The following is a 13,115-nucleotide window of genomic DNA, read 5'->3' as shown; positions in this document are numbered from 1 at the left end:
GGTTAGGGGTGTGTCAGGGTTAGAGGTGTGGTTAGGGTTACTGTTGGGATTAGGGTTAGGGATGTGTTTGGATTAGGGTTTCAGTTATAATTGTGGGGTTTCCACTGTTTAGGCACATCAGGGGCTCTCCAAACGCGACATGGCGTCCGATCTCAATTCCAGCCAATTCTGCGTTGAAAAAGTAAAACAGTGCTTCTTCCCTTCCGAGCTCTCCCGTGTGCCCAAACAGGGGTTTACCCCAACATATGGGGTATCAGCGTACTCAGGACAAATAGGACAACAACTTTTGGGGTCCAATTTCTCCTGTTACCCTTGGGAAAATACAAAACTCGGGGCTAAAACATATTTTTTGTGGGAAAAAAAAAAGATTTTTTATTTTCACGGCTCTGCGTTATAAACTGTAGTGAAACACTTGGGGGTTCAAAGTTCTCACAACACATCTAGATTAGTTCCCTGGGGGGTCTAGTTTCCAATATGGGGTCACTTGTGGGGGGTTTCTACTGTTTAGGTACATTAGGGGTTCTGCAAACGCAATGTGACGTCTGCAGACCATTCCATCTAAGTCTGCATTCCAAATGGCGCTCCTTCCCTTCCGAGCTCTGCCATGCGCTCAAACGGTGGTTTCCCCCAACATACGGGGTATCAGCGTACTCAGGACAAATTGGACAACAACTTTTGGGGTTGAATTTCTCCTCTTACCCTCGGGAAAATACAAAACTGGGGGCTAAAAAATAATTTTGGGGGGAAATATTTTTTTTTTTAATTTTCACGGCTCTGCGTTACAAACTGTAGTGAAACACTTGGGGGTTCAAAGCTATCACAACACATCTAGATGAGTTCCTTAGGGGGTCTAGTTTCCAAAATGGTGTCACTTGTGGGAGGTTTCTACTTTTTAGGTACATTAGGGGCTCTGCAAATGCAATGTGACACCTGCAGACCATTCCATCTAAGTCCTCATTCCAAATGGAGCTCCTTCCCTTCCGAGCCCTCCCATGCGCCCAAACAGTGGTTCCCCCCCACATATGGGGTATCAGCGCACTCAGGACAAATTGGACAACAAATTGTGGGATCGAATTTCTCTTGTTTCCCTCGGGAAAATACAAAACTGGGGGCTAAAAAATAATTTTTGTGGGAAAAAATTTTTGTTTTATTTTTACGGCTCTCCATTATAAACTTCTGTGAAGCCCTTGGTGGGTCAAAGCGCTCAGCACACATCTAGATAAGTTCCTAAGTGGGTCTACTTTCCAAAATGGTGTCACTTGTGGGGGGTTTCTACTGTTTAGGTACATTAGGGGCTCTGCAAACGCAATGTGACACCTGCAGACCATTCCATCTAAGTCTGCATTCAAATGGCACTCCTTCCCTTCTGAGCCCTCCCATGTGCCCAAACAGTGGTTCCCCCCACATATGGTGTATCATCGCACTCAGGACAAATTGGGCAACAAATTTTGGGGTCCAATTTCTCCTGTTACCCTCAGGAAAATACAAAACTGGGGGCTAAAAAAATAATTTTTGTGGGAAAAAAATTTTGTTTTATTTTTACGGCTCTGCATTATAAACTTCTGTGAAGCACTTGGTGGGTCAAAGTGCTCACCACACCTCTAGATAAGTTCCTTAGGGGGTCTACTTTCCAAAATGGTGTCATTTGTGGGGGTTTCAATATTTAGGCACATCAGTGGCTCTTCAAACGCAACATGGCGTCCCATCTCAATTCCTGTCAATTTTGCTTTGAAAAGTCAAACGGCGCTCCTTCCCTTCCGAGCTCTCCCATCCGCCCAAACAGTGGTTTACCCCCACATATGGGGTATCAGCGTACTCAGGACAAATTGTACAACAACTTTTGGGGTCCAAATTCTTCTCTTACCCTTGGGAAAATAAAAAATTGGGGGCAAAAAGATAATTTTTGTGAAAAAATATGATTTTTTATTTTTACGGTTCTACATTATAAACTTCTGTGAAGCACTTGGTGGGTCAAAGTGCTCACCACACCTCTAGATAAGTTACTTAGGGGGTCTACTTTCCAAAATGGTGTCACTTGTGGGGGGTTTCAATGTTTAGGCACATCAGTGGCTCTTCAAACGCAACATGACGTCCCATCTCAATTCCTGTCAATTTTGCATTGAAAAGTCAAACGGCGCTCCTTCCCTTTCGAGCTCTCCCATCCGCCCAAACAGTGGTTTACCACCACATATGGGCTATCAGCGTACTCAGGACAAATTGTACAACAACTTTTGGGGTCCAATTTCTTCTCTTACCCTTGGGAAAATAAAAAATTGGGGGCGAAAAGATCATTTTTGTGAAAAAATATGATTTTTTATTTTTACGGTTCTACATTATAAACTTCTGTGAAGCACTTGTTGGGTCAAAGTGCTCACCACACCTCTAGATAAGTTCCTTAGGGGGTCTACTTTCCAAAATGGTGTCACTTGTGGGGGGTTTCAATGTTTAGCCACATCAGGGGCTCTCCAAACGAAACATGGCGTCCCATCTCAATTCCAGTCAATTTTGCATTGAAAAGTCAAATGGCACTCCTTCGCTTCCGAGCTCTGCCATGCGCCCAAACAGTGGTTTACCCCCACATGTGGGGTATTGGCATACTCAGGACAAATTGTACAACAATGTTTGGGGTCCATTTTCTCCTGTTACCCTTGGTAAAATAAAACAAATTGGAGCTGAATTAAATTTTTTGTGAAAAAAAGTTAAATGTTCATTTTTATTTAAACATTCAAAAAATTCCTGTGAAGCACCAGAAGGGTTAATAAACTTCTTGAATATGGTTTTGAGCACCTTGAGGGGTGTAGTTTTTATAATGGTGTCACACTTGGGTATTTTCTATCATATAGACCCCTCAAAATGACTTCAAATGAGATGTGGTCCCTAAAATAAAATGGTGTTGTAGAAATGAGAAATTGCTGGTCAACTTTTAACCCTCATAACTCCCTAACAAAAAAAAATTTTGGTTCCAAAATTGTGCTGATGTAAAGTAGACATGTGGGAAATGTTACTTATTAAGTATTTTGTGTGACATATCTCTGTGATTTAATTGCATAAAAATTCAAAGTTGGAAAATTGCGAAATTTTCATAATTTTCGCCAAATTTCCGTTTTTTTCACAAATAAACGCAGGTACTATCAAAGAATTTTTACCATTGTCATGAAGTACAATATGTCACGAGAAAACAATGTCAGAATCACCAGGATCCATTGAAGCGTTCCAGAGTTATAACCTAATAAAGGGACAGTGGTCAGAATTGTAAAAATTGGCCCGGTCATTAACGTGCAAACCACCCTTGGGGGTAAAGGGGTTAATCATCTCCCACTGATGGTTATATGTGGATATGAATCTTATGACGGAATCCTCTTGTTACTAGGTAAAAGTAGCTCATTCCTAGAGGTTCATTTGGCGTTAAGATAACTCCTCTCAATACATCTCTTACTGTATCCACAACTTAAAAATCTCTCCCCATAGTCCACTGCTTGATTTTAAAATAAATGATCAGAAGCACGTATTCTCCTCGTATGGAAGAACTGACGTGTAGTTACTCCCTTATAGTGGAATCGGGATGGGCTGTTGTCACGTGTAACAATGCATTCACTGATGTCTCCTTCCTAAATATATCAGTTTATAACAATCCATCATTTTGCTTTTTAATTGAAATATCAAGGAAGGAGATCTCCTCATGATGGTATGTATATGTGTGCCTGATGTTGGAGTCACTGCTATTCATATCTGACATAAAGTTCTTCAAATAATTGGCAGTATCCAGCCAAATAAACAAAATATCATCTATATATCCAAGGATCTGGGAAACGGCATGTGCATCATCAGGGAAGATGTTCCTCTCCCAACATCCTAAAAATAAATTGGCATACAATAGTGCACACGTGTAACAACCCAGGGTCCTGGCTGTTACAGTGGCATTGCTTTCCTTATGGGGAGAGTGATGTCACACTTGGAAGCAAGGAAGGATCTCTTTCATCAGCTAATCACAATCATACAGCATGTTCACACTCCAGGCCAGAAGGGGGAGCTCTCATCCAGCTTATGGGTGGCTCCCCTATTTATAAATTCTAGTCTGGAGGGAAAGCTAGTCAGTTTGTCAGAGAGACAGAAGAGAGAGCAAATGAGGGGTCATGCAGCCACGAGAAAGTGCTGCAGCTCCTGGCAGAAAGAGAGAGAAGAGAGCAGTTGGAAGGACTGAATGGTCTGTGCAGCCAAGAGTGTGCTGAAGCTCCTGGACAGAGAGAACACCGAGGGAAGAACAGCTTGTAGAGAGCGAAGCACAGGAGAGTGACACCTGGGGGGAATAGCTTCGACTGAGCTATCTCCCTGCAGAGCGTAGATTCCGGTAGCCGAAAGACCGAGGTTGTGTCAGCTCCAAGAGGCACAGCAGAAACTGTCTGGACAGCTGGACTACACATAACCTGTCCGCCCTAATACCCAGGAGACACAGTGGTGGATAGAATCCGAGTCATGATAGAGACCCTGTAAAAAGGCTCGAGCCACCTGTCATACGGGTTTGTGTCCCACCTTTAAGGAGGACAGACAGAACGGTGAGGACCTTGACAGACGCCACAGGCAGTAGGGGACTACACCTCCGCACTAGTAGGAAGGCTTTTAACTCCACTTAGAAAAGGGTACTCTGAACTCGCTTCCAAGTCGGCCGGACCCTGTTTGTACCTGTGATCTGGTGCCCTGGACTATAGCTGCCTGAAGTCTTCAGTAAACCAGGTAAAGAGACTGCAAACCTGTGTCCTCCGTTTCTTACTGCACCATTTACCATCTACATCTACACACCAGGAGCCCTGGGGACCCAGCTTCACCTGTGGGAAGCTATACCATCCCTGATGCCACAACATCACCCCAGAGGACCCCTTTAAGCAGTGTCGGTCCCCTTTGACCGAAAACCACAGGTGGCGTCACAAACACAAACTTTATTCACCAAACCCCTTTTTAAGACATTCCCTTTTACATGGGCGCCCAGGGCCATGGACCGGGTCGCCGCCATGACACATCCCCTTAAATACTGGACCCGGTACTGAGTACCCCATGGCCCTGGCGGGCGTTCCACATGTAGCCCCCATTGCTGTACATCTGCATTGCAGAAAAAAAGCGATCCCAGAATGGAAAAGAAATTAAGTGTCAGATCGAACCAAAACAACTCCAACACCAGGCCCCTCAAATCCGCATCCAGATTGCTAGATTCCCAAAAAAATGGAGCCACTTCCAGGCCATCCTCATGTTAAATACTTGTGTACAGTGATTCGACATCAGCCGGTACGAGGAGCATATCTGGCTCGAGATGTAAACTATGTGGGTGTCTCAGAACGTCCGTGGTGTCCCTGCCATAGGAGGACAGCATCTCGACCTGTGGTTGCAAATAGTGTTCCAAAAATTTACAAATTGGATGCATGGTCCTCCTATGCTAGAGATAATCAGATGTCCTGGTGGATTAACTGGGTCTTTGTGTACCTTGGGGAGGAGATAGACTGTTGGGATAACTGGAAATTTAATAATTAGTCCATACATTACTTTCTTAGAATTAATACACCTTTCAAATGCAATCTCCAGTATATTGCTCATTTTTTTCTTTAAAGAAAGAAAGAGGATTTGGGGAAGAGGTGAATAGGTGTCCCTGTTGCGAAGTTGCCTAAAGCCTTCCCTCTCATATTTCTTCACCGGCCAGATCACCACTTCCCCCTTAGCTGCAGGTTTAATTACAAGACTATGAAGTAGTTTCAATTCATTTATGGCCTGTCATTCTTACCTAGTAAAATTGTCTTTCTTTCTATAATTACTAATTGTTTTTAGATCTTCTGACACCAATTTGGTAAAAATTTCTGTCTTTGGACATGAATACAGGGGGAGGGAAACATGGTAGACCTGGACAAAATTAACGGGGTAAGAAATTCCTGTGGTCACCGGATCAGATTCAGTTGCAAGTTCCTCCATGGTATTAATTGCCTCCCATTCTGAATAACTATTGAGATCCAATTCTGAGGATGGTTTGATTTGATATGCGTCACTTTATGTGGTGATAACTTTGGGATTCTTCACAAAGGATAATAAGAAACAAATGTACCTTGCAAATTCTTTTTCAACTTCTCTTGAATTTGAAAATACCATATATAAGGTTGTATACTACAGTCTGGACACATGGCAGGGATAAGAAGGGAAGGAGTGCCATTTAGCTATTTGATTGTGTCTGCAAGCTATTCCAGCAAGATCTGCAATGTATTGAGGCACTGTTCATGGTCAGCTGGAAGCTCAAAAGAGGACTACCACAAACAAGCTTGACACTATCTACTCTGGTTTCCAGCTCACAGGGATTGTCTTGCTCATCACCTTTAACACCTCTACATGATCTGGACTTACACAGAGACCCTAGGCTTGGGCCACAGTGTTACCTGCTGTTCTATGATGTGAAATGGCAAGAAGAATAGTCATGTAGTCAGGTCAGAACCAGGAGGGCAGAGAAAGTACAAAATCAGTGGACACGAGTATTCAGAAAATAGACCGGGGTCACAACAGGAAGCAACTACACAAGTCGGTAGCTGAGCACAGACGGCTGAACTAGAGGAAAACAATGTTGTATCTGGAGCTTCCAGCAATATTGTTTGAGCTTTAGTAGAGTGTGGTGCTTTCCAATTGGTTGAAGCAGGAAGCAGATTACTGCAGCCGGACAGCACATTCACCCATACTTCCAGACTAGATTGGACTACTGGTCCCAGATTCCCTAATGTTAGTGGCTGGACAGAGCCTGTGCTGCTCAGAGCTTCTGGTTCAGACGTCACCTCCATTACCTGCAGAATAACTAAGGCAGCGCCTGGTGACAAAAGCAGACATCTCAGGAGCAGATCCAAAAGGAGATGGGATACACCATTTGCAGAAGCACTAATGGGACAAAATAGCAGAAAACCAGAGCAGTAGAAATCCCCATGAAGTTACTTCATTTTGGAAATTTTAACCCTCAATTAATAAATCTTTTGAAGTACTGATAATTTTGACTCCACAGACATTTTCTGGAAATTAGCACTCGGTGAGTGTTTGAGAGTGAAAATTACCAATATACTATTTTATTACCCACCACGTAGTGCTCAGATTGTGCTCCAGGAGACACACACACCGTAAATTAGATGGGTTCTTCTCACTATAGTGATGCCAAATACAGGGATCCTAAATGTGGTTTGGGCACACTGCAACGCTCAGAAGTGAGGGGAAGATTTGACTTTTGGGAGAGTGGATATTGCTTTATTGGATAATCGAAGCCATGTTCATTTTCAAGAACCTTTTGAGCCACTAATAATGTGTAAACCTCTGCTATTCCATTGAGAGATTTAGTGATGAGCGAATATACTCGTTACTCGAAATTTCTCGAGCATGCTCAGGGGTCCTCAGAGTATTTTTTAGTGCTCGGAGATTTAGTTATTCTTGCCGCAGCTGAATGATTTACATCTGTTATCCAGCATAGGTATATGTGGGGGTTGCCTGGTTGCTAGGGAATCCCTACATGTATTTATGCTGGCTAACAGATGTAAATCATTCAGCTGCAGCAATAAAAACTAAATCTCCGAGCACTAAAAAATACTCGGAGGACCCTGAGCATGCTCGAGAAATCTCGAGTAACGAGTATATTCGCTCATCACTAGAGATGATAGACCTGAGTGGGGATTTCTTTTTTTTGCGAGATGAGTAGAAGTTTTTATTGGAATTATTTTTGACTGCATAATATTGTTTGGTGGCTTTTTATTTCATATTCATATCAAATGAACAAACAGTGGAATACCATGGTCTACTGGTTCATCCTATGAACATTTCTATTAGACTGTGAACTGTCATTGTCTTGGTAAATAATTCAATATTTTTTACACAACTTGACATTTTTACAGAAAGTTTGCGTACAAATGTTGAAAAATATAAAATTCAACAATATTTTATTCAAAACTAATAATTGGTTTCATTCTTGGCAGATGACTGTACCAGGAGATCAGAGGGACAGCTGACCTCTTCAATTTTTAAATCAGATGATCTTGAGATCCCACAGAATAAAATTGAAGTGAATGCCATTATTCCAGATATACCATCATCCTTTCACAGCAAAGATCTGTCATCTGATCCTTTGAAACAGGTCCGGTCTTCTCATTCATTACAGACTACTATGGAAGTTCAAAGTCACAAAATAAGCATTAAAAAACAAACTGCTCCTAAAGCAAAGTCCTTTTCATGTTCAGAATATGGAAATAGTTTTCCCCTTGAAAAATCTTTTCTTAAACATCAAAAAATTCACACAGCGGAGAAAAGATTTTCTTGTTCTAAGTGTGGGAAATGTTTTAATCAGAAATCAGATCTTGTTAGTCACCGAAGAACTCACACAGGGGAGAAACCCTTTTCATGTTCAGAATGTGGGAAACGTTTTACCTGGAAATCGCTTCTTCATAGACACCAGAGAACCCACACAGGGGAGAAGCCTTTTTCCTGTTCAGAATGTAGAAAATGTTTTGTAGATAAATCAATTCTTGTTGCACATCAAAGAACTCACACAGGGGAGAAGCCATTTTCATGTTCAGAGTGTGGGAAATGTTTTGTGAAGAAATCATATCTTCTTAGCCACCAAAGCAGTCACACGGGGGAGACGCCTTTTTCCTGTTCAGAATGTGGGAAATATTTTAAACAGAAATCAAATCTTGTTAAGCACCAAAGAATTCACACAGGGGAGAAGCCTTTTTCATGTTCAGAATGTGGGAAATGTTTTAACCAGATATCAACTTTGGTTACCCACCATAGAACTCACACAGGGGAGAAGCCTTTTCCATGTTCAGAATGTGGGAAATGTTATACAGATAAATCAAATCTTATTGCACATCAGAGAACCCACACAGGGGAAAAGCCGTTTTCATGTTCAGAATGTGGGAAATGTTTTAACCAGAAATCAACTTTGGTTACTCACCACAGAACTCACACAAGAGATAAGCCGTTTTCGTGTTTAGAATGTGGAAAATGTTTTGTGAAGAAATCATATCTTCTTAGTCATCAAATAATTCACACAAATCAAAGCTTTTTGATGTTCTTAATGTAGGAAATGTTTTACACAGAAATCAGCTCTAAATAAACATCAGACAGATCAGCCTGGGGAAAAGCTTTTTACATGTTCAGAATGTTGGAAATGTTTCAACCGAAATTCAATCTTCTTAAAAGAGTTGTACACTACTTAAAGGGGTTGTACACTACTAGGACAACCCCTTGTCATTTCTCATGTTTCGCTTTGATACAATTAAAACACTCCTACTCCTCTCCCACATTAGGGCCATTCCAGCGACATTGGCACTCGCTTTCCCAGCGCTCATGTGAGGTAGTTACATCACATGAGCACTGCACCCAATTAACGCCAGTATTACTGCCCAGACCTCTGTGGTTGTCATTGCCAGATTGCTATGAGTGTTGCCCCTTGGTCAGCGCTCATAGCGAGTGAGCATTTCTGCTATACACAGGGGATCTGATCATTGCCTGTGTGTAGCATGTGCAATCAAAGTGTTGCAGCTTCTAGTCTCTCATGGAGACTATTGAAGAATGCAAAAAGTTAAACAAAAATGTTTTTTTTTTAAATATAAAAAAATGAAAAAATATATAAAAGTTCAAATCACCCCCCTTTTACCCCATTCAAAATAAAACAATAAAAAAATCAAGTATACACATATTTGGTATCGCTGCCTTCAAAATCACCCCATTTTTCAATCTAAATAAAGAATTAACCCGATTGCTAAATGGTGTAACGAGAAAAAAATTCAAGCCGCCAGAATTACTTTTTTTGGTCACTCCTACATTGCAATAAAATGCAATAACGGGTGATCAAAACATTGTATCTACGTTACAATTGTATCATTAGAAACGTTAGCTCGGCCCGCAAAAAATAAGCTCAACCAGCCCCAGACTACAAAAAATGGAGACGCTACAGGTCTCGGAAAATGGCGTATTTTTTTATTTTTATTTTTTGAACAAATTTTGGATTTCTTTTTCACCACTTAATTAAAAAAGAACCTATACATGTTTGGTGCCTGTGAACTTGTAATGACCTGGAGATCCATAAGGGCAGGTCAGTTTTAGTATTTAGTGAACAAGGTTAAAAAAAAACAACTGTGGAATTGTACTCTTTTTGCAATTTCACCGCATTTGGAATTTTGTTTCCTTTTTTCTAGTGATGAGTGAATATACTCGTTGCTCAGGTTTTCCCTAGCACGCTCGGGTGATCTTCCGAGTATTTGTTAGTGCTCGGAGATTTAGTTTTCCTTGCCTCAGCTGAATGATTTACAGCTACTAGCCAGGCTGAGTACATGTGGGGATTGCCTGGTTGCTAGGGAATCTGCACATGTAATCATGCAGGCTAATAGCTGTAAATCATTCAGCTGCCGCAATGAAAACGTAATCTCCGAACACTAACAAATACTCGGAGGTCACCCGAGCAACGAGTATATTCGCTCATCACTACTGTTTTCCAGCACACGATATGTTAAAACCAATGATGTCGTTCAAAAGAATAACTTGTACCCAAAAAACAAGCCCTCACATGACCATATTGACCGAAAAATAAGAAATGTTATGGCTCTGGGAAGGAGGGGAGCAAAAAACGAATATGGGAAAATGTCATGGGGGTTAAGGGATTAAACATCAAAACTCCCACACAGATAGAAGCCATTATCATGCTGTGAAAAATAGTTTTTTATTGACCATCAAAAATAACAGATGGGGAGAAACTATATACAATGGGTACGGAAAGTATTTAGACCCCTTTAAATTTTTCACTCTTTGTTTCATTGCAGCCATTTGGTAAATTCAAAAAAGTTATTTTTTCACATTTATGTACACTCTGCACCCCATCTTGACTGAAAAGAAAGAAATGTAGTAATTTTTGCAAATTTATTAAAACATAAAAACTGAAATATCACATGGTCATAAGTATTCAGACCCTTTGCTCAGACACTCATATTTAAGTCACATGCTGTCCATTTCCTTGTGAACCTCCTTGAGATGGTTCCACTCCTTCATTGGAGTCCAAATTGCACCAAATGACTCTAATAGACCTTTCTTTCAGAGTCTGGAAACAATTATATTGTGAGATACAGAAAGAAAGATCATCATAGGAGGGGATTTGAACACGGTTTTAACTGTATCAGTAGATAGGAGGCGAGAAAACACCACACCTCACCCAGAAAGGGCACATGACAAGGTATTAGCCCCCTTGCTAGAAACAACTAATCTCAAAGACGCATGGCGTAGTGCATACCCTCTGGGTAGAGAATATACACACTTTTCTCATGTTCATAATGCCTGGTCTAGAATTGATTATTCTCTAATATCCCAAGAAATACTAAGAAAAGTTAATAATATTGCCATAAAAGATTTGGTCATTTCTGATCACGCACCAATACTGATAACCTTGACAGATGCCTTTCCCAAAGGGGACAGATATTATTTGGAGTTTTCCAACTTTTTTTTTACCAGAGATGAAAACATTCATAAACAGTTGAAGGAGTGGTGGATGGAATATAACTTAGACAGTAAAGAACATATAGAAAACCCTCATCTCTTCTGGGACACAGCAAAGGCTGTGATTAGGGGGTCGCATCATGGGGTATGTAAAATCTATAAGGGGGAACCAAAAACGGCGGAGTTTTTTAGATAGGGTAATAAAGCTGATGCATTATTGGCTCACTTGGCGAAAGGCCGAACACCTATGACATTTATAGGTAGCTTGAATGATCACAATCTTATACCACAAACGGATCCAAAAATCATAAATGACATCTTGTATAAATACTATAACACATTGTATAAACAAGAACCAAGGCCCCCGGACCAGATGGGCTGCCAGGGGAGTTCTATAAATTATTCGTAGAAGAAGTTTCTACTCCACTGGTAGAAGTTTTTAATCATATCTTAAAAGAAAAAGTACTGTATACCTGCCAACAAGAAATACGTCCTATATTAAAGTGTTACACAAGCAAGGTAGAGACTCGACCAATCCAGGGTCGTACAGACCCATATCCCTAATAAACCAAGATGCGAAAATAATGTCCAAAATTCTGGCTGTCCGCCTAGCATTAATACTACCTAAGTTAATTGGCCCACACCAAGTTGGATTTGTAAAAAACAGAGCGGCAGTCACAAACATCCGTACAGTTTTAGCAGTTCAAGATGGGATAAAATTGAGGAAATCGGCAGTAGGGAACCCAGCATTGTTTGCCTTAGATTCCGAAAAGGCATTTGATAATGTGAATTGGAAGTGGTTGGAGGAAGTTCTATACAAGTTTGGCATAACAGGGGTATTTAGAAATTATTGAACAGCCCTTTATAATAACCCACAAGCCAGAATGTACACACCAGGATTTATGTCCCAACCGTTCTCTTTAGAAAAACGTGCTAGGCAGGGTTGCCCCCTTTCACCCCTGTTGTTTGATCTGGCCATTGAACCCCTGGCTCGACGCCTTGTTACCTTAGATGTATTTAAAGGTAACCAAATAGGAAGTAAAGAGGTTAAATTAACGTGTTTTGCTGATGTCATGTTGCTTTTTCTTGCTGATCCAAGATAAGATTTAAATCAGGTGATTAACACATTGCAATATTTCTGATCCGTTTCAGGGTACAAGATAAACGTGGATAAGTTACTATTTTTGATAGATTATAGTGCTGGATGCAGGCTTAATGGCAAAATTAGGGGTACTAATACGTCCCTGACATACCTGGGTATTAAAATTGGAAAGGACCCAGGATCATACAGACTAAATTTCCCACATCTGATAGACAAAATAATAAGAGAATTAGAAAAATGGAGAGAACTCCCGTTATCACTATTTGGGAGGGCGCATTAAAAATGATTAGCTTCTCACACATTTTATATCCCATTCAAGTAATACCTACACTACTGAAACATTTTGATGTACAGAGGCTACAGTCAGCATTTACACTTTTCTTGTGGCAAGAGAAAAGACCAAGAATTTCATACAAAAAATTGACCTTGTCTAAAATAGAGGGGGAATTTCATTACCTTTGATAAGAATTTATAATCTGGCTGCATTAACGAGACACATTAGAGATTGGATTCATGGAACCAGTAGTTTCTG

General features: G+C 40.8%; 1 protein-coding gene across 2 annotated transcripts in view; it reads left to right on the top strand.

The window, feature by feature from the left end:
• LOC138651792 (oocyte zinc finger protein XlCOF6-like) overlaps window positions 1–9,124 on the top strand; it is a 93,908-nt gene extending 84,784 nt beyond the window's left edge. The window contains exon 9 of one of the 2 annotated variants that reach the window (XM_069742296.1): window positions 8,297–9,124. In XM_069742296.1, coding sequence (XP_069598397.1) covers window positions 8,297–9,076 — 780 coding nt within the window. In that variant the 3' untranslated portion in view covers window positions 9,077–9,124. Of the gene's footprint in view, window positions 1–7,970 lie in introns of both variants that reach the window. The other variant, XM_069742295.1, reaches the window with a different exon arrangement.
• The last annotated feature ends 3,991 nt before the right edge of the window (window positions 9,125–13,115 follow it).

Source organism: Ranitomeya imitator, chromosome 10 (assembly GCF_032444005.1).
Source record: "Ranitomeya imitator isolate aRanImi1 chromosome 10, aRanImi1.pri, whole genome shotgun sequence".
NCBI lineage: Eukaryota > Metazoa > Chordata > Amphibia > Anura > Dendrobatidae > Ranitomeya > Ranitomeya imitator.
Note: the sequence above shows the minus strand (reverse complement) of the source record. Positions and strands in the feature narration are given on the sequence as shown.